Here is a 21101-nt window from a genome sequence, read left to right on the forward strand (position 1 = left end):
CCCATCACTGTGCTCTCAGGCACACACTTGCACACACGCCCCACCACACACACACACTCACCCACACTCCTGCCTCTTTAAGCTCGTACCTCTTGAGCTCTGGGGTGGCTGGAGGGCCAGCGTCTCAGCCGGGCCACTGCCCTGGGTAGGAAGGCCTCTGCCAGAGGTGGCCCTGGGCTCGGGTCAGGCCCAGGAAGGGGAAACGACCCCCTGGATCTCCTCACCCCGGGCAGGGTCGCAGAGCGCAGCGTGGGCTCCCCTCTCACTCCCAGTGGCCCCGTCTGATGAGCAATCAGTGGACGTTCCCGAGGGAGATGGGCTGAAGGCAGTGTTTGGGGTGGAAGGGACCTGAGTTAGTCGACGTGATCAGGGCTGAGGCCCTGGCTGTGCCACTTCCTGGCTCTGGGGCCTTTGGTCAGGGTGCTCGAGCCGCAAAGTCCTTCTCTGTAAGATGAGGGTGCTTGTGAGAATTAACTGGTGATCGGGCCTCATCACTCCCTCCCTCCCTCCCTTCCCTGTGCCCAGCCCGTCAGAGAGGCTGGTGGCCGGCCCGCTTCCTGGGCACTTGCTGTTTTGGCTCTGGGCCCCTTTGGGTGTCGTCTGTGTAGCTCCGAGTCCCTGGGCTCGTGGTGTGGAGGACGGGCACATGGCTCCCTCCGTCAGATGCTCAAGCCCTGCCCTGGCTCCTCTCTGTGCCTCCAGCCAGGAGCTGACTAGCCCCACAGGTCTCAGCAGCCACCAGCTGGCCTGTCACCACTCCTGGGCTCCACCAGCAGTCCCATTCCTCTGAATTAGGAGTCCAGCCCCGAGGACGAGGAAAACGAGAACGGACCATGTGTGTCAGACGTCCCGACTCGTCCTGGCTTTGTCACTCGCTTTGTCGGTCACAAGAATGTCCTGCCCCTTGGTCTTGGATTCTTCACCCTTCAAATGGGAACAGTCCCCTCTGTCCTGCCCCCTCCGTAGTTGGAGGTCGTGGATGTCAGAGTGTGCGTAAACGGGATGGGAGCCTCCCATGGGAGGCCGAGGCCTGCTCAAGGGGGCCCTGGTGGGCAGCCGTGGCCCGTGGTCCTGAGGGTGGCTCCTCAGCCTGGAAGAGGAAGGAGGAGCGGGCAGTGGAGCAGGGAGGGGGCGGGGGGGGTTGAGCCCTTGGATGAAGGGAGCATCCAGGATGGTGGCTGGGGCAACAGGGTCTTCAGTGGGCTGAGCCGGGAGGTTTGTGTGCAGCCCTGACTTTGCCTGCACACCCTTCCCCCACCTCCCACCCTATGAACCCCAGTCATCTCTCCACACGTCGCTGGGGAGCTGGGGTACCTGCCAGGGCCAGCACCTGTCTGCCAGGCATCCAGGCTGTGGGCAGCAGAAAGGACAGGCACGAGGACACGCCCCTTCACCTCCCAGCTGGCCGTGTGCAGGGCGTCTGGGATTGGAAACCCCAGCGGGAGTGCTCTCTGCTCGCCTTCGCCCTGAGCCCAGGCCTGGCAGGCTTTGTGGGCCTGACTCCGTGCTGCCTCCCCTACAGGCAGGTCTGTCTCAGGTTGGGACAGCACTGACCGATGTGGACACAAGTACTCGCCTCATCTTTGGCTCGGGGACTGGGCTGGCCTCCAGCTCTCAGTGGCCAACAAAGCTGCCACCATCTGAGCAAGGAATCCCCAGCAAGGGAGGGGGCGGGCGGCGGGCAGGAAAAGCCATGCTGCTCAGAGTGTGTCAGGATGTCGGAGCTGGAAAGGTCCCCAGAGAGCGTCCAGGCCATACCTGGCCATACGTGAGAGTCCCCTGGGTCCGCCGCGGGCCTGTCACCTCAGGGCTCTGGGGGTGTGGCCCCAGAGGCTGGGAGTTGCCCGGGCAGGTGTTGGCAGCATCTGTGCTACCTGCCCGCCTCCCTCGCAGATGGGCAGGCTGAGGCTGGAAAGCTGAGTGGCGGGGCAGGTGTCGCACAGCGGTGTTGCCACAGACCGGGGAACACCCGGTTCTTGTTCATGAAACAAGACCACCCATCTGGCCCACACATGACCTTCAGACTCATCCGGAGAGTGGCTTCCTCCCCTCCTTGAGATCTCACCGGATAAAGTGGCCTGCCTCCTCCTTTGGGAGGCCCCTTCTCTTTGTCACCTCCGCTGAGGAGCCCCAAGTCCATCTCACCTTAATGGTGAGGTTGATTTCTTTGGACCTGAAGGCAGGACCTAACGCCTGTCACTTCATCTTCCTTGTTGGTGTCTGCCTCTTCAGTGGCTAGGAGGAGCGTTTGGGCTCCTGGTCCTGTTGGTCCCTGTGTTGTGGGGTGACCAACTGTCCTGGTTTGCCTGGGACTGAGGGGTCTCCCAGGACAGGGGACTTTCTGTGCTAAACCCAGCAAAGTCCCAGGCAAACAGGGCAGCTTGGTCACCCTGCCTGTGCGTCAGCTGTGGATTCGATCAGCTCATCTTTCTGTTCGCCGTGTCCTTACGAGTCTGAGGAGCGTAGTCCTCCTGCTGCGTGTCGGACAGGAAAGGACCAGGCCTGGGGACAGACAGATGGACAGACCTCGCTTCCACTACCCGCTGGCAGGGGGCCAGTGCAGAGGGCAGAGGGCAGAGGGCAGGGGCCCGGGTCACAGGGCCCGCAGTGCGGAGGGGAGCTGCTTTCCAGTCTGCATCCAGGGCGGAGCCTGGAAGCTTCTAAGCAGGAGAGCGATGTGAGATTCATGCGGCTGCTGTTTGCGGAGGGACCACGGGGCAAGAGAAGGGTGGTGGGGATGGTGGCCTGGACGGGGAGGCGGCCCTGGTGGTAGCTAGAAGTGGACAGATTTGGGTGCATCCTGGAGCCAGCAGGCCTCTGTCCAGATTGTTGGAGAGGTGAGGGAGCCGGGAATCCAGGGTGAGGCCTCGGTTTCAGCCAGAGCACCCGAGCGGATGACCGGAGAGGAGCAGATCTGAGCAGGAGGGCCATGTTCTGTTCAAGATCCTTGTTAGACACTGAAGAGAGTGGAGATGCATCTCAGGAGAGGGGATGGGAGAGAGAAATCAAGAGGTTCTCACACATATTTCAGATGATGTTTAAAGCCGAGAGATTGCCTAGCAGTGAGGAGAGAGTTGGGCGGGGAAGAGGAGAGGGCCCACCACCGAGCCATGGGCCCTCTAGCATTTGGTGGTCAGTGCCAGGATGGGGAGTGGCCAGGAGGTGGGAGGAAAGCCAGGTGTGTGGCGCCCTGGCAGCCTTGGGAGAGTGAGGAGGGAGAGGGTATTCACAGCCTGCCTGCCTTCCTGTCAGCCCTCGCAGGCCTTGTCCACCCAGGACCCCAGGGACAGCTGGAAGTCCCCTGTCACTGAGTACCTCCTGGCCACTTGTGCCCCAGGCCAGGAGCCAGCTGCCCGTCACCTGTGGCTAATGGTTCTAATGGCTCCGTTCTCCCTATCCCCTCCCCCAGGAACCCCCCTCCTGCTCATTCTCGGGCGCTTGCCTCCTGTGGGCTGCCTGCCACACTCGTGTCCTCTTCTCTGCAGGTTGCTGGTTTCATCGGGTGATTTTCTCCCCTTGCTCAGTTCCAGTTTAGAACTAGCCCCACTTTGCAACTGAGAAAACTCGGGCTTGAGGTAGTTGGCCCAACGTGGTCCTGGCAGACCTGGGCCTGGCCCTCACTGTGGGCGTGGCCCCAGGCTCCTGGCTCCTGCCCCTCTGTCCACTGCAGCAGTTCCAGCCACGTGGCACCCGGCCCTCTCTCAGTGCCCGGGTGATTGTGGGAGGGTCTGCTCTCTCCTTTCTCCTCCGCCCTCCTCCCCAAGGGCACCCCCCTGCCCACGGCTGGGCTTCCTTGGGCTCTGGCTCAGGACAGAGGGTCCTAGGGGCCCAGATGGCTGGGACAGGGAGTCAGGGGATGGCCCACAGCCCGGTCCCCCTTCTCCTCCTCCCTCCCCGAGTCCCTGGTTCCTTCCTAAATGGATTAGGACCCTTACCGGAAAGAGCCGGCAGCCGTCTGGGGCAGCCCAGAGGCCAGGCTGGAGCGCTGTCTGGTGCCTCCTGCTTCGCCCTGATTCGATTTGAGCTTCAGCAGCTGGGAGGCTGGCAGCCCGAGGCCTTTCTGGGAATGGCTCAAGGGACTGACGGGCAGGGGGTGGCTGGGGGGCATGGCAGTCCTTCAAGAGTCTTCAGAGCTGGCAAACCTCTCGGCTGGTCACACAGCAGACCCTCGAGTGGGCTTCGGGCCACAGAAGGCCCCTGGCTACCTCTTGGTACTTCAGCACGTCCCAGCCGAGGCCTGTCACACCTCAGCTTCCCTTAGTAATGTGGATTTCAAAATGGTACAAATTGCAACCTGGGAGAAGAAATACATTTTATCAACGTTTAGAAGTGAACCCAAGAGCGTATTTTGGCCCACTGGGACAGAATGGAGGCCCGAGCCTGCTTGGTGCCTCGGGTTCCCACGCATGTGGCCATAACCGAAGTCAGACACTCCTCACCTGGTTATGTGTGACGTGTCACCGATCGCACGACCCACTAAAGGGCCACCTCTGTGGTTTTGACCACAGTGCCCTCGCCCCTCACGCACCTCGGGCCCTGAGCTGGGCCTGCGGTGCAGCAGCGACAGGCTGGCCAGTCCCTGCCCTCACAGGGCTTGCGCTCCAGGGGCAGCTGGCATGGTGGAGGACCAGGCCCAGCTGTCCTTGCCCAGCACCCCCTTGCACCCCAGGGGTGCGTACACCCCCAGATGCGGGCACACTCCTCCCTGCCTGTCTGCAGGAAGCAGTGACGACCACATTCATGGGCCCCCGACACCGGCAGCCCTGCCCCTGCTTGCCCCCGGAACTGGCTGCCGGCACTGCGTGCCGTGCACAGAGCACCAGGGGGCTGAGCTCAGAGAGGGAAACCGAGGTCCCTGCCTATGCCCTCTGCCCTCTCCTCTGCCTGGATTGCTGAGGGAGCAGCTGCCTCAGAGGAAGGTGTTGGTGCCAGGGCAGCCTGTGGGGGGCCCCTGGGCCTGATTCCTTGGGTCAGGAAGGGAGGCACAGGGTGGAACAGGAACTGGGGCCTGAGCTTTGTATCTAGTGGGGGCCCGGGCCGGGCTGGGTGGTGTGGGGCGGCAGGCCTGGGGGAGCCCCAGCGAGGGGAGGATGCGCTCTGTCCTCCAGGAGCCCCGAGCTGAGGGCAGGGTCCTGCCCTGGGGAAAGCCTGGTCTGAGATGAAGTGGCCTCTGCCCTGCGGTATCCGTCTGCACCTCTGAGGCTGAGTCCCGACAGCCAGCAAGTAGACTGAGCAGAGGCCTCGGGTAGTTGCCTTGCCCGCGGGAGCACGTGGCTGGATACACAGCTGCGATGGAGGGGCTCAGGGATGTGGGGAGGCCAGCGGGGGCGGGGAGGGGGCCGGAGGGGCAGCAGTCAGGGCGCCTTCCCAGCAGAGGCGACAATTCAAGGCTGAGGGAGCAGTCAGGAGAGGAGGAAGTGGCCTGGAAGGACACTCAGGTCAGGGAGGAGGAAACCAGTGATGCCTGGGGAGCCAGGAAGGATGTTGGTTCGTTTAGAGATGATGGTGCTTAGACTCCCCAGAGCGTGGGGTGTGAGGGGAAGTTGGGACAAGGGACAGGAGCCCAGACCAGGAACCTTGAATACCAAGCTGAGGAGTCCAGAGCTCATGTGAACAGCAGGGAGCCAGGGAGGGTGTGGGAGCACGGGAGAGCTGTGGCCGGAGCTGCGTGCAGGGAGAGAGTTGGCGGTTGGGGCCTGCCGGGCAGACGGATCATGGTCCTGGACTCGGCTCTGCGGGTGCAGACTTGTAAGGACGTACCGTGGGGCACACCCCTCAGTTATCCTGCCTCTGTGCCCACGCCTGTACGGGCCGTGTGCGAGCTGTGGCGTGTCCAGGCCTGTTGCAGCTCTAAGTCCATCGTGCACGTGAGACCCTTGGGCAGAGGGGGCGCCAGCTCTTGTTTCATCCCACCTGGGCAGCAGAGGCAGGTCCGGGGGCCGGGCGGGTGGGGGTGGGTGGCCGCCATGTGTGCCTTGCCCGGCGGAGCACACCCACCTCCACCTCCTCCCTCCCTCCCTCCATACAGGCGACCATGGCCTTGCTGGGGAAGCGCTGCGACATCCCCGCTAACGGCTGCGGGCCCGACCGCTGGAACTCCACCTTCACCCGCAAGGACGAGATCATCACCAGCCTCGTGTCTGCCTTAGACTCCATGGTGAGTGCCCCGCTGGCCCTCGTGACCAGACATCGGGCGCAGTTCCCACCCTGCCACTTAGGGGAGCCTTGCTGACCTGAGCCTCACAAGTCCTGGAGGGTCACGTGGGCGGGGATTCATGAGAGAGCTGGAACCCCTGATGCTAAAACAAGAGCTGTCACTTCATCTCGGGGCTGGGAGGGAGACCTGGGGCCTCGAGAATTGCTCCTCTGGCGCCACTGCTGCCATGCCTCCCCTGTAGCAGTTTACCCCACATGAGGAAGTAACAATGTCCGTTTCCTCCAGCCTTTTCCTGTGGGGAAGGTCTGCAGTGGAGGGTAGGCTGGTGTTAAAAAAAGCCTGTCCAGTGTTGGCTGTCCCCTGCATTCCGGGATGGTGAAGCTGAAGTTCAGAGAGGGCAGTACCTTGCCTGAAGTCACACAGCAGGACTGGTTTTTAAAGTGGGCTCCCAGGTACAAAGTCTGCAGTTCCCCAAGGACCGAGGGCCTCCTTTCAGCCCTTCCTGCTGTCGGTGGCTCAAGGGTGGCTTAGGGGGTGTTTGGGCCGGAGCTCGGGGGCTCCCCTGGGGAGGCCGACTGGATGCGACCCGTCTGCTGTGCAGAGTGGCCTTCACGAAGAGGCGAGCCTGGGATCTCAGGCCTGCCCTGCAGCAGTGCCACCCTAGTGGCAGTGGAGGTACAGCTCATGTAGTCGGTGGTGGCCAACACCACAGCCATGAGCCGCACGTGGCGATTGACATTTAAGTTGTAATTAGTTAAAATTAAATAAAATAAACAATTTGCTTGCTCAGGCGCATTCACTCATCGAGTGCTCGGTGGCTACAGTATTGGGTGGTGCAGAAATGGAACATTTCCCTCGTTGCAGAACATTCTGTTGGACAACGCTGGTCTGGAGGGCGTTTCAGAGGCTCCTTGGAGGAGCCGTGACCCTCAGCTCTCCTGGTGGCATGAACAAGACGGGCTCCCCAGCCCTGGGGCCCATTGTGCGTTTCCTGAGGGACCCTCATGGGTGACAATGGCCCTTGCTCGGCGGTGACTTAATGGTGGTGTCCTTCAGGGCTCGGGGCCAGGATCCTCGGGGTCTGCGGGGGGTGGGTGCTGCCCATTCATCGCCCCTCCCCCATCTCAGACCCTCTTCCAGGGTCTCCTCATGGCCCCCCGTCTCTGAGCCTTCCCTGCTGTAGCCTCAGCTGCTTCAGCTGAGCAGTGACCACTGGGCCAAGGACCTCCTCCAGCTCTGATGGCTGTTCCTTTGTGGGAAACATCTGAATCTGTTGGTCTGATTTATTTATCAGGGTTCACAGTGTTGCCTCTGGGAAAGGCAGCCACAGGTTTTTGTTTTAATCTTAGCAGGAGATGAACCACCCCACACACACACCATAGGAGATCTCAGGGAACAGGCCTGCTAGTCCTATGACGTCCCAGGTTCCCCACAAGAGTGACTCTGGGCTGGAGATGGCGCAAGAGGCATGATCATGGCCCAGAGAGTTTGAGGAACCTGCCCTAGTTCACACAGCAACAGAACCATTAGAGTGAGACTTTCTGACCGTCAGCAGAGTGCTATCTAACTCAGATAAAAACCAGATTTGTCGGGTTCCGACTGCGAGCTGCGAGCTTTGCGGGCAGGGTTTTCCTGGTGAGGTGGGTCAGGGCCTGAGATCCTGGTGGTCTTGGTCGCAGGGCCCCCTGTGTTAGGGCTTCCTGTGCAGTGGGCCTGCCAGCCTCAACTCTGGGGCTGCCAAAGTCAGCTCTTTGCCTGTGTGCCTGCACGGGAGGTCCTGGGTTAGACATTCCATCGTGCCAACCAGTCCTCATTGAACCCCCACAGCCAAGCCCATTGAAACCCTGAGAACTGGGCCGCTGGTCCCCATCTACAGATTTGGAAACTGAGGCCCAGAGAGGGGTGGGCCTTGTCCCAGTCCCAAGCAGGAAGTAGCTGATAGGGTATTGAAGCCTGGATCTGTCTGAGCCTTGTTTTTCCTGGGGCCCATCCCACCCCCTCCTCATCTGGGACTTCGAGAGCCCAGGACAGCATTGTCCCTGGGGCTGGGGTCAGGCCAGAGGCAGGAAGCCCCCCTTGGAGCAAGGAGGACCTGGGAGGAGGGGCGCAGACGCTACATGCCTTTGTCCCCCTCCAGGCCTCGTGAGCTTAGCTTCTCCCCGCCCTTGGCCGATCTGGGGTCGTTCTTTCATTCCCACTGCAGATTCTAAGACTGAGAACGCTGGCGGGGTGACGTCTCCCGGGAGCTGCTGGTGGGGTCTCAGGCAGCTGGGAGCTCACGTCCCACCACCAGAGCTGGCACTGGAGGTGCCCGAGTTGGGGGCCTTCCCTGGCTCACATGCCCTGCTCCCCCGCAGTGCTCGGCGCTGTCCAAGCTGAACGCAGAGGTGGCCTGTGTGGCTGTGCACGATGAGAGCGCTTTCGTGGTGGGCACCGAGAAGGGGAGGCTGTTCCTGAACGCGCGGAAGGAGTTGCAGTCGGACTTCCTCAGGTTCTGCCGTGAGTACCCTGGGCTCGGAGGGCTGGGGCCTGCGGGAGCTCCCGGGCCCTGGAGGGACACAAGCGTGGCCCTCAGGGGATGCACTGGACCAGGCAGGGGTTGCAAGCTTCCTGACATGGCATCATCGGGGCAGCCCTGGTTTCTGTTCTGGCTGCCTGAACCCCAGGATAGGCCCGCCCCAGCCCCTCCATCTGCTCATTGATAGAGGGGACACTGAGGCCCAGTGTTGTTGCCTGGTTCCTGTGCGTCCTTAACACGGCAACTGAGTGTACTTGTTCAGCTAATGCTCATTGAGCGCCTGCTGTATGCGACTCCCTTTCCAATGCTAACACGTTTATCCTGACGGCAACCTGTGAGGTTGGCACTGGCACTGTCATGGTCACATAATTTTGGAGTCGCCTCCTGGTGGCTCCTGGGGACAAAGTGACTGAGCACACGCTAGCATGTAGGAAATGCTCGATGAGCTCTAGCGGTTAGTGATGTTACGATGCATCATGCTGCGGGCCGGCCACCTGCTGTGTGCTGTGCACTGTTCCCAGCAGGCTCAGGAGACGGTAACCGCCGGTTTACAAATGAGAAACCGAGGCACACGGAGCATAGCCGCTTCCCCAGGGGCACACAGCCAACACGTGGAGGCAGGCTCCAGGCTGGGTCTCTGGTTCTGAAAGCTATGCTGTTTCTGTTGCACCCCTTCAAAATCGGGGAGATGCACCACGGCCACCCTTGGGAGCCCTGCCAGGGGTCCTGGTTGCTCTCCAAGAGACAAGCACTCAACCTGTGAGCTGGGAGCCCTGAGGTGGCGGGTGTTCTGAAGCCCCCAACCCTTCAACGCCACCTGGGCCTTCGGGGCCCCACAGAACCAGCAGCTGCCTCCGCGTTCTCTCCTCCCCGCGTCTGTGCGCTCACCCAGGCTGCACTCTGGAGGTGCTGGAGCTGGTGACCCTTCTCCCCTCTGCCTTTGCCCTGCTGTCCCCCCACCTGGAAGGCCCTCATTCTCCCCTCTGCCAGGCAGACACCTGCTCTGCCTCCACATTCACATTCCTCCCGCCTGGGGCCCCCTCCACGCCCCCGGACCCTGGCACCCAGCCTGTGGTTGCTCCCGGTGCTGCACCAGCCTCCTGTGCCCCGAATTTCCATCCGCGCGCTCGGTTCCCCCACTTGCCGGTAAGCTCCGGAGAGAGCTCAGCGTGACCTTTGTGGTGGGTTGGGTCCTGCGGGGTTAGGGCCTGGCCCCGCCACTGAAGGCCAGCACCTGAGTGGGCGTTCGAGCCCACCATCTGCGACTCCGAGCAGGCCCTGGGGTCAGGCGCCTGGGGCCATACCCTAGCTCTGCCACTTGCTGCCTCCTGGGCCTCAAGCTCCTCATCTGAGAAAGGGCACAACAGGCTCCCCTCCTCGCAGGTCAGTCTGAGGATTAAATGAACCAATACATGGCAGGCACTTCAGACGGTGCCTAGCACTCAGTTCACACTCAATAAATACTTGTACTTACCATCATTCTGGGTGCAGCTGTTTCAGGAAAGGCTGTCCCCTGACGCTGGGCACATCATTCCTGGGGTCCAGCCGCTTCCCTGACCAGCCCTCCCTCCCACTCAGCCCTCCAGGGTTGGGCAGGGGGCTGGGCTGGAGTAGGGTAGGGCGGGCAGGGTCCTGTGCCCCCCAGTTGGCCAAGCTGGGTGCCAGGCTGGGGCCTGGGGAAGGTGCACCTGGCTTTGCGGAGCCAGGCAGAGCCGCTATTTATAGCGCCGGGAACTCAGGCTGGTTTATTTCAAGCTTCACACATCCCCGGAGGAGAGCAGGTTCTGAGCTGGGAGGGGGCCTCAGGGCCCTCCTCTCGTCCCCTTTCCAATATGCTTCCTAGCCTCTTCCCCACCCAAGGATCCACTGACACTCCTAGGCCTCCACCCTGGCCCAGCCTGGTGTGAACCTGCCTCTTTGCAGCCCCTCGGCTTCCTGGTGGCATCCCCATCATCTCCCTGTTTGGCAGAGCAGAAAACTGGGGCCTTGACTGATTAAGACAGAGTGTTAGTCAGAGCACAGAAAGGGGCAGGTGAAACGGACATTCGAACCCCCGTTCTGAGCCAGGCCAGTTAGTCTCCTGTAGGAACTCACAGACTGTGGCCCAGAGAGGGAAGGGACTTGCCCAGGGTCACACAGCAAGTTAGGGATGACTAGGGGATGAGACCCAGGCCCTATGCTGGGCACTGGGAACTCTGAGATGACCAGCCCTGGCCCTGGGCAGGGTGGGTGGTTGGGGCAGGGCTTGCTCACTCATTAATTCCTCTCTCATTCACTCATTTGCACTCCATGTTGGGTGCCCGACTGCAGGGCTCAGTACCCGGCAGGGACATCCCAGCTCACTGAGCATGGGTGCTCACCATGGCCCCATGCTCTGTGTCCCACAGGAGGGTCCCCCTGGAAGGAGCCGGAGGCAGAGCACCCCAAGAAGGTGGCACGGGGCGAGGGTGGCAGCCGGAGCATCCCGCGGTCCTCCCTGGAGCACGGCTCGGACGTGTACCTTCTGCGGAAGATGGTAGAGGAGGTGTTTGATGTTCTTTATAGTAAGATCCTTCCTCATTCCATTTGGGGCCCCCAGGCGGGCGGGAGCCCTGTCCCCACACAGCAGAGGAGCCCCTCCTGCCCAGCACGGGCCTTGAGCGAAACCTCAAGGTGTGGGGGCAACGCCCCCGACGCCCCCGGCGCTCCCTCATCCTACACCCCCAGGCGTGGATCTGCTGCATCATTTCCTGAACCACCGTTCCCACTGCCCCGCCTGCCCTGGTGCTGGTCAGGGCCACCCCACCTGGAGATGGGCCCAAGCTTGCCCTGGTGTCCTCGCTCTCTGTCATCCCCACCTGCCCTGTGACCAAGGGCGTCTTCCCAAAGCACAAGTCTGCCCGGAAGCACCTCCCTACACCACCTTCATGGGCTCCCGGTTGCCCTCAGCATGGCGTGTCCACCCACCGTGGCCTAGCCCCGCCAACCACAGCCTGGCCCACCTGCCATGGCCTAGCCCCGCCCACCATGGCCTGGCCCCGCCCCCCCCTCCAGCCCCACCCGCCTCTAGCTCTGTTGACCTTCCCCTCAGCACCACTTCCGCTGTCCCTGCCCTCTGGCTTCATTTCACACCTCCTTGCCTTTGACTGTGCCTTCTCCTGCTCTGACTGTTGGACCCCTCATTACTCTCTAAGGCTCAGCTCCGGGAAGCCCCCTGCGCTGGGTTAGGGCCCTTCTGGGTACCCACTGTGTGCTGTCCTGTTCCCTCCCTATCCCTGTTGCTCTCCAGGGTGAGGGACTGTGCCTCCCCTTTCTGCTGTCCCCAAGCAGCAGTTCAGGCCCAGCAGCAGGTGCTCAAAGGGTGTTTGTTGAATGACTGAGTGAAGGCCCACTGATTAGCCAAGTCCCTCCTGTGGGGGTCGTGGGGGCAGGCCTGGCCTTCCTTGGGAAGTGTCAGGTTACAGACTCTCAGCCCCTGTGGTGGCCTTCACACTCCCTAGGTGACCTTCTGCAGGTCCCTTGGGGCCCCAGGGGTCCCACCTGATTATCCTTCTTGATCCCTTCCCCTGCCGCAGCCTTTGGTTCTGTGGAGCAAAGGAAGCTCCCGCTGCTGTCTACATGTCGGTGGGAGGAGGCCGAGGGGGGAGGGGCATGCTGGCTGCCCTGGGATGGCAGGACTTGTCACCCGTGGGTGGCTCTGCCACTGCAGATACCTTTGCTGGCTGCGGGGTTTGTGCCCAGAGCCCCTGCCCCAGCCCACTCTGCCCTGGCCCCCTTCCCCACCTCGGGCAGAGTCAGAAGTGGCTATGAGGGGAGGGGCCTCTTTCTGGCTCTGGTTTGGGGCGACAGCGATGTTCCTGAGCCCAGGTCCCTCGGCTGCCCTCTCAGTCCCCAGCCACTGTCCCCTCCCCTCGCCTTCTTCTCTGTCTCTCCTCTCTCTTTTTCCAAATTCCTCTTTTTCTTTCCTCTGCATTTCTTCCCGCCCTCCATCCCTTCCTCCCTCCCCTCGCTTCCTCCCTATGGCTTTTCCTTGCAGTCTCTCGCCTGCCCTCTTCTCTTTCTCTCCTCTTCACCTCCTGCCTGCGGCTCGGGCTTTGCTTTCCCCTCCACCCACATGCCTGGAGTGGAGATGAGAATGAGGACAGAAGCAGGGAGCCCCATGATGGGGGAGCCCCGCCCTAAGGCCCACCCCACTCACAGCCTGCAGGGGGTTATTCTATGTCAAGTTTGCAGTTAGGGGGCCTGTGGGGTCTAGTTTCCTGGGAACGCAGCAGCACAGGGAGTCACTCAGCGTGGCCCGCACCCCCAGCCTGGCTGCCCGCTCATACTAGGCCCTCTCCTCGACCCCCTCCCCACAGGCGAGGCCCTGGGAAGGGCCAGCGTGGTGCCACTTCCCTACGAGAGGCTGCTCAGGGAGCCAGGGCTGCTGGCTGTGCAGGGGCTGCCCGAGGGCCTGGCCTTCCGCAGGCCGGCCGAGTATGACCCCAAGGCCCTCATGGCCATCCTGGAGCACAGCCACCGTATCCGCTTCAAGCTTAAGAGGTGAGTGAGGCAACCGGCCTGGGAGTGGGCCAGGGCCTGGCGGCTGGACTGGGAGGACCGGGCCAGGCCAGGCCAGGAGGGTGACCTGCTTCCCTGCTGGCTCAGCCACCCGTGGCCACTTACCCAGCCAGAGGGGAGGGCCTTAGCACCCACACGGGACCCAGTTGTAAAAGCTCCCAGCCTGACGGTGGAGGGGAGGCAAAAACAGTCATGGAACATGATCTGAGCCGGGCCTCGAGTCATGGAGCCCTCCCCAGGGGACAGGCAGGAGTTGCACCAGCAGTGCTCCGGGCGTCAGGAAGGGCCATACAGAAGTGTGGAGGCAGGGGGCCACGTTTTGTGTGCGCTTGGGCTGTGAACCGAAGGTCACACTCGGGATGGATGGGAGATGAGGTTGTGGAGGCTGGGCCGCAGCAGGTCCCCCAACTGTTGCTGCAGCCAGGAGGCCAGCCTGGGGCCTGACACTGCCCGTTGGTGCTCAGGCCTACTGCCAGCGTGCAGGCTTGGAAGAGAAGGGATGTGATAGGAGACGGGTGACAATCAATGGCAGCTCAGAGGACACAATAGGGGGACTGGGGGCACAGGGGCCAAGGGGCAGGCCCTGGGTCCTCTGGTGACCCAGACGTGTGGCCCTGGGCATGTCACACCCCACCTCAGGCCTGCAGCCCCCAGTAGCATGGGTACTAGCTCATGTCCCGTGCACCTCCCAGGCCATCGTGTTCTGCAGAGGGAAGCTGGGGACGGTGGAGGAGAGAGACAACCGGCAGACATGGTGCAAAGCCATCGTGTGTCCTTTCCTTCACCCAGGCCACTCGAGGATGGTGGGCGGGACTCGAAGGCCCTGGTGGAGCTGAACGGCGTCTCCCTGGTAGCCAAGGGGGCTCGGGAATGCAGCCTGCACGGCCCGGCCCCCAAGGGGCCGCCCCAGGACCTGCCACCCCCCGCCCCCTCCTCTTCTGTGGCAAGCTTCCTCTACAGCCCCACGCTCCCCAGCCACCCCATGAGAGAGCTCAAGCAGGAGGCCCCCACCTGCCCACTCACCCCCGGCGACGTGGGCCTCAGCCGGGCCGGCCCTGAGCCCAAGGCCCTGGGGGCTCAGGAGTTCCCTGACTGCTGTGGTAAGCTGCTGCTGGGGCCCTGGGTCTGGGGGGGATAGAGGGCACTCATGTGGAGCCCCTCCCAGGGCAGGTCTCAGGCTGAAGTAGGCAGGTCAGGACAAGGGGCTGGGATGGGACAGGTGGCATCCTATCTTAGACCCAGTCAGACTCTGGCCCCCTCTCAGCCATCTGTGAACAGCGTCCTTGGCCTGGGACCAAGAGATGCCCGAGGGGACTCCCAGAGGAGTCTATGGAGGAAGTAAACCTGCTGATCAGTCACATGCATTTAATGAGCGCCTACTGCATACCCAGCCTGGATGAGGGGTACTGGACACATAACAGAAGGAGCAGCCAGGTATGAGAAGGACCTGGGTTCATCTCCTGGCTCCTCTCCTGTGTGGCCTTGTGTCCCAGGGCAAATGTCTACCTCTCTGAGCCTCAATTCCCTCATCTATAAGATGGAGATTCCAGTAGTACCTGGCTTGCAGGGTTGTCATCATGACTAAACGACAGCGTGTTAGAAATGCACATCCTCAGGCCCACTGCAGTCCTGCTGAATCTGCAGCTTTGGGGTGGGGCACAGCTATCTGTGTGTTGACAGGTCCGCCAAGGGGTTCTGACGTGTGCCCAAGTTTGAGAACTGCTCTGTTAAAGCACCAAGTCAATGCTTGGTGCGTTGCAAGTGCTTATAAGTTATACTTGCTGTTATTGTTATTATGAGAAGGAGAGGAAAGGACACCCCCCCCCTTCACAGTGTGTGGGCTGAGCAGGGGAATGGGACCTCATGCCTGATACAAGTGTCCCCACCTGTACAAGGTGACCTCAGACATCCCATCCTCCCTCATCTGCCACTTGGATGGCAGATTCTGCTAGAGAATATCTCAGGCGTCTGGTCAGGGGACCTGCCTGAGTTCATGATCACAGGTCTCAGATCTGGGGTCTCCTGGGTGGGTGAGACCATTACCCGAGAACCAAAGCCTGTGCACTCAGGCTGGATCTGGGGAACCCCTCTTGGGGACCCCGTCGACCCTGTACCTTTCCTCTCCCTTGTCCAGGACAGAAGCCCACCGGGCCTGGTGGTCCTCTCATTCAGAATGTCCATGCCTCTAAGCGCATTCTCTTCTCCATCGTCCACGACAAGTCAGGTAGGACGGTGCCCATGGCAGCCCCCTGACCAGCGTGGGGATCTTACCGAGATGGGGGTGGTGCTTACCGAGATGGAGATGTGGCCACCGGGCCTTCGTGAGAGAAAGGAACAGCTCTGTGCCAGAGTGGAATACAGTCATGCACCGCATGACGACATTTCAATCAGCAATGGACCGCACACACGACAGGGGTCCTGTAGATAGTACCACGCAGCCTGGGCGTGTGGTGGGCTGTACCATCCAGGTTTGTGTAAGGACACACCGTGATGTTCGCGAAACAACAAAACTGCCTAATGCACCGTGTGCGTTTCTCAGAATGCATCTCCATCGTGAAGCAACGCACAGCTGTAGTTATGTGTTGCTGTGTAACAAATTGCCCCAAAACTTAGCTTAAAACCACAGCATTTGTACGTTACAGTTTCAGTGGCTCAGGAATTCAGGAGCAGCTTAGCTGGGTGGTCCTGGCTCAGGATCGCTCCTGAGGTTGTAATCGAGATGTCAGCTGGGGCTTGCTCGGGGCTGAAGGCTCCACTCCAGGTCCCCCCGTGGCCCTTGGCAGGAGGCCTGTGCCTCACACATGGGCCTCTGTGGGGCTGCTCGAGCATCCTCGCGATACGGCAGCTGGTTTCCTGAGGTCAACGATCCGAGAGAGAGGAGGAAGCCACGTGTCTTTGGTGGCCTTGCCTCAGGGATCACTGTCCCTTCTATCATATTCTCCCTGTTAGAAGCCAGAAACTTGATCCAGTCCACACTCAAGGGGAGAGAGGGGAGCAAAGCTCCAGCTCTTGAAGGAAGGAGTATAAAAAAATACATGGACAGGTTAAAAAGTACCACTCAGACTACTGAGAGCAGGAAAATGTGGGATTCGTTTATCCCACAAAGGGATGAGGTCAGACTTTCCAGCAGTTTCGCCTTGTGGATGTCCCAGCTTCAGCTCCAGAGAGAGGCCCTTTAAGAAAACCTAATTCCTTGGGATCAGAGTAGAGAGCCCCACTGCCCTACACAAGGTCCATCCTGGCAGGGATGGGACCTGGATATCCACATGGAGCAGCATCATGATCATGAGAGGGCACGGTGAGCAACGGGTACGAGCTGAGACAGAACCTCACCAGCCTCTAACTGAGTGATCTCAGGCAAGGTACTCAGCCTCTCTGAGCCTCAGTTCTCCCATCTGAAAAATGGAACTGACACCTCTGTTTAAAAGTCGTCATGAAGGATTAAATAGGATATTATATATATAAGGTAGCTAGCACAGATAAGCACTTCATAAACTAAAGATGTTATTTTTATGGTTATAATGAACCAAATGGTCACGCTTGCTATTGATATTAAACCGAGGCAGCGGCTTTGGTTTTACGGAGAGGCCAGCAGGGCTCAGGGTTTGGGTGAGACCCAGGTGGACGAGGCACTAGGGTTGGGTCTTCGAGGTCAAGGCTCAGCCTCTCCTTACTTGGGGGAGCCCACTCTCCCACCTCCCCTTGTCTGGGGCAGGAGGGGTCCGGGGGGCGACCCTGGGCAGCAAGGAACCGGTGGGTCATCATGAGGCAGCCAGGCCAGGGTTCCCGGCTCGGACCTGCCCTCACTGATCTCTCCTGTGTTTTGATAGAGAAGTGGGACGCCTTCATAAAGGAGACAGAGGACATCAACACGCTCCGGGAGTGCGTGCAGATCCTGTTTAACAGCAGATATGGTGAGTGGGCGGCACGGCCCGCGGGGCGGCCCCAGCAGCGTGTTGAGCATCTCATTACATGGCAGTCACTTGTGTTCCCCAACACAACAGCGGGAGCCATATGCTGGCACCCGCGCGCCGTCAACGCTAATGTCATCTCCTGTCTGGGGCGGGGGTGGTTGTGTCAATATTTCCCTTCCAGATTCGCAGGGGGGTGGGACTGATGGCAGAGCCCCAGACCTTGAGTCGCCTGTGGGAGGCGGGCAGGTCGGGGACAGATGCCCGTCTGGGGGACCAGCAGAGGGCCCAGACAAACGGCTGCTGGGCTCACGTGCTTGCAGGTTCCGCACAGCACCACGCCAGTTCCTGCTGCCTTGTCTGTGCCTGTGCCGGGCCCTCTGCCTGGAATGCCTTTTGCATCCTCTAGGTCAGGAACCAGCGTAGAACTTGTTCTTTGAGCCTCAGCCTGGGCCAGGTGGCCTCCTGAAGCCCTAATGGTTTCCTCACCATGACACATCGCACACTTGACGTGCCTTGTCTGTGTCTGTCCTGTGACAGCCAGGACTGTGCCGGTCCCTCTCTGTGTCCCCAGCACCCAGGGCAGAGCTGGGCTCAGAGCACGTGTCAGCCCGCCGTACTCTGGGCAGAAAATGTGGGTGATACCTGGGGCAGGCGTGTCCTCCATTTGGCTGAGCTTCAGGCCAAGTGGACAGTGTAGCCCCTGGGTGACTGGAGGGTGAGAGCTGGACCAGATGGCCTCTGAGACCTTCCCATGGCTGGTCCACCGTGCCCTCCCACACCCTGTCTCCTCGGCAGTCTTCCCTCCCTCTCACTGGCCTGCCCACTCAGTCTTACTGAGCTGTATCCGTAAGCCCCACTTGGTGCTCGGACGCAATGTGGCCCTTGCCTGGGTGGGTGGCTCTCAGTCACTGGGGTGGTGGCACAGATACCCCCAGATCACTCCGTGGGCACACAGGTGTGGGGTCACTCAGCACCACCTGAATTGGGAAGCCCCACTGTGGGGGAGTCCCTCTGCTCCATGGGGCGGGGGGAGGAGGGGGACTCTACACAGAGTTGTGGGGACGGGGCGGGGGGGGGGAGGAGGGTCGGGCTCAGCACTCCCTGCACATGGGGGTGGGGGAAAGCAGCGCCCTGGGAGTCTGCGGCCGCTTGCCCGACCACCTGAGTTGGCCAGTCTCCCTCCTTAACCTTGGCCTTCCCACCATGACGGATCTGATGGGGTGGGGCTTTCCCGCCCTCCCTGCCCCCATCCTTCTCTCTCCTTCTCTCGTTCTCTCAGCCCTCTTTTCCTCCTCTTCCTCCCTCCCCTCCTGCCTCGCTAAAGGAAAAGTCTTTTTTTCTGCCCACGACACTTCTGACGCCAGAAGTGTGGGGTTTTCGACATTAAGCAGTTCTCCAGTTCTCTGTGGACACCAGCTGGGCGTCCCACAGTTCAGCTCCATTCTGGCACTAACCTCCTGGAGTGACGCAGACCCCATGGGCTGAGGGCTCAGTCCCACAAGACTTCAGTTGCCTGTCACAGGTAGGGGGTCCCAGGGTACCCACACTTCTATCTGACTTGGCTACGTATCTGAGCTTCCCCTGACCCCCTCCTTGGAGTGATTTGCCAGAATGACTGACAGAACTCAGAACGCTCACTTAGATTTACTAGTCTGTTATAAAGAATACAAGTGAACAGCCAGATGAAGAGAGACATAGAGCAAGCTCCTTCTGGAGGGTCTCGAGCGCAGGAGCTTCTGTCCCCGTGGAACATGGAGTACACCCCTCCTGGCACATGAATTCATCGGTCTGGAAGTCCTCTGAACCCCTGTGTTTAGCTTTCTTACCGAGGTTCCCTTAAGTAGGCACGGTTGATTTCGTCCTCAGCCGTGGGTGATTAGTGCCAGGAGGCCGGGGCTCAAAGCTTCAATCCTCGAGTCACATGGGCTGTCCTCTGGTGCCCGACCCCCACCCCGGAGCATCTGGGGGCCCCTCAAGTCACCTTGGGTGAACTCAGGAAGGTTGCAGGGGACTAGTCATGAATAACAGAAGATGCCCATGGGGCAACGACACACAGGCGCTCTCGCACCCGGAACCAGAGTTGGAGACCAGTGTGTGCTCCTTACATCATGCCTCACACTTGCCTCCCTCGCTTCTTTGTTCTTCTCCTGCAGTTGCTGGTCCGCTCACTTGCCAGCCCTGCCAGTCTTTTGAGCTCCCACCTTGTGCCAGGCTCTCAGGCCCACTCTGGTCTCGGGGTATGTCAGTGGGTATCTGAAGACGTGTCTGCAACGCACACCACCGCGCACGGTAGCCTGCAGTGCTACACGCTGGTGTGTGGGAGTGTGTCTGGTGGGGCCCGCAGAGAGCATGGCACAGAGGAAGGCCAGGTCTCCACAGGCTTGGGCAGTCAGGGAGGGCTTCATGGAGGAAGGGCCCTTTGGTCCACGCTGGGACTGCTCTGGGCATGTGGGCCTGGCGGGCTGTGCCTTCCGTGTTGAGTTGGGGCTGAGCAAGGCCTTGAGGCTTAGTGAGAAGTCTGGGATAGCACAGGAGCCTTCCATGTGGCCACCCTGGCCCAGCCACGCCTCCCCTCTGCCCAGTACTGCCCAGGCTGTCTGCACCTGAGTTTCTCCCCACCCCAGGCAGGTGTGAGCCTGGTGGGTGATGGGGGAGGGGAGCTGGCGAGGGCTGGCTCTGTCTGCCTTGGGAGGGCTCTGCCCCCACTGAGCTGGCCGAGCAGCCACCAGTCTTCTGTCCCGTTGTGCGCTCGGGATGTTTCCAGAATGTTGAGCCTTTCCCAGGTGTTAACCCTGGGGCTTCTGCATGGCCAAATCCAAGGAGGAGTGTTAGGCATGGAGGGGTTGAAGCCTTGCCCTCCTCAGGCCAGAGCTCCCTCTGAGCTCCCCTCAGCTGCCTGGGGAGAAGGAAGCTCCCCAGGAGTGTTTGGGGGCTCCATGGGGGGGTCACTGTTTGGCGGCCTGAGGCATCCCGCAGACCCTGGACGAGCAGATCCTGCTCCTGGTTCTACCCTTCCAGCCACCAGCTCTGCTTGATGTGGGTCAGCGATGGGCCTGGGGGTGCAGAGGGAACAAACCAGAAAAGGAATGGAGGACTCGAGCCTTCGGGAAGCCTCCAGGAATTGTCGATGGGGAGGAGGTTGAGACTAGACGACAGACGAGGACTGTGCCTGGTGGCTGCTTTCCTGTCCCAGCGCACAGCAGCTGGAGGCCGGGTGGGGCCGTGCTTCTGTCCCCAGGGTGGCTGTGCAGCTGAAGAGACAGGCCCAGCAGATCAGAGGAACCCAAGAGGAGATGAATTCACGGAGTCTTGCAGAACCCGCCGCTCAAGCGCTGGGGCCGAGGGGTGGCCGGGGGCGGGGGTGGGGAAAGAGCTGGTTTGACAGCTGTTGAGATTTCCAGGGTTTAATTTGACAACAAGCTAAGTGTGACTTCACAGTGGGATCTGGCTGCCAGAGCCGCCAACGCAGACCTGGGCTGCATCCACAGAGAGCAGTGTTGACGGCGCTCCGGGGAGGGCCCCAGACAGCTCTGCCCGGCCAGTCAGGGCGTGGCTGGCAGGGGGTCTGCTCTGAGCTGCACTTGTCGGGACACAGACAAAGCAGGATGTGGCCAGAAGAGCAAGGCCAGGGTGGGGAGGGGCCTGAGGAACCGTGAAGAGACGTGGGACCCTTGGGAGGGATTGGAGTGACCAGGCAAGATTGAAGTGGACACCAGCCCAGCTCGTCTCCTGAGACCTCCCAGGCCCTGGGGGGAACAGGGGACCCATGGAAGTCCCATTGAGAACATAGTCGGTGGCCAAGAAGTATTTGGTGAGTGAATGAATGAAAACTCAGAGCTGGGCTGTGAGTAAATGATGAAATGGCACAAGACCAAACCCAACGGTCCAGAAGAAAAGAATAAGTCATCACTTCATGAGCCCGGATTCTGTCTACACTGCTGTTGGCAGAGCTGTCAGCTTCCGGCTGGTGTCT

General features: G+C 60.8%; 1 protein-coding gene across 16 annotated transcripts in view; it reads left to right on the plus strand.

Moving 5' to 3' along the window:
- The window catches only part of GTF2IRD1 (GTF2I repeat domain containing 1), a 110289-nt gene that overhangs the window by 26925 nt on the left and 62263 nt on the right, over positions 1-21101 (plus strand). For 14 of the 16 annotated variants that reach the window (XM_070567781.1, XM_070567784.1, XM_070567779.1 and 11 more), the window contains exons 2-8: positions 6029-6157; positions 8515-8656; positions 11063-11218; positions 13013-13196; positions 14004-14314; positions 15349-15438; positions 17045-17128. In XM_070567781.1, the coding sequence (XP_070423882.1) occupies positions 6035-6157; positions 8515-8656; positions 11063-11218; positions 13013-13196; positions 14004-14314; positions 15349-15438; positions 17045-17128 (1090 nt within the window). In that variant the 5' untranslated portion in view covers positions 6029-6034. The remainder of the gene's footprint in view (positions 1-6028; positions 6158-8514; positions 8657-11062; positions 11219-13012; positions 13197-14003; positions 14315-15348; positions 15439-17044; positions 17129-21101) is intronic. The other 2 variants (XM_070567788.1, XM_070567789.1) reach the window with 1 other exon arrangement.

The sequence above is a fragment of the Equus przewalskii genome, chromosome 12 (assembly GCF_037783145.1).
Source record: "Equus przewalskii isolate Varuska chromosome 12, EquPr2, whole genome shotgun sequence".
Taxonomy (NCBI): domain Eukaryota; kingdom Metazoa; phylum Chordata; class Mammalia; order Perissodactyla; family Equidae; genus Equus; species Equus przewalskii.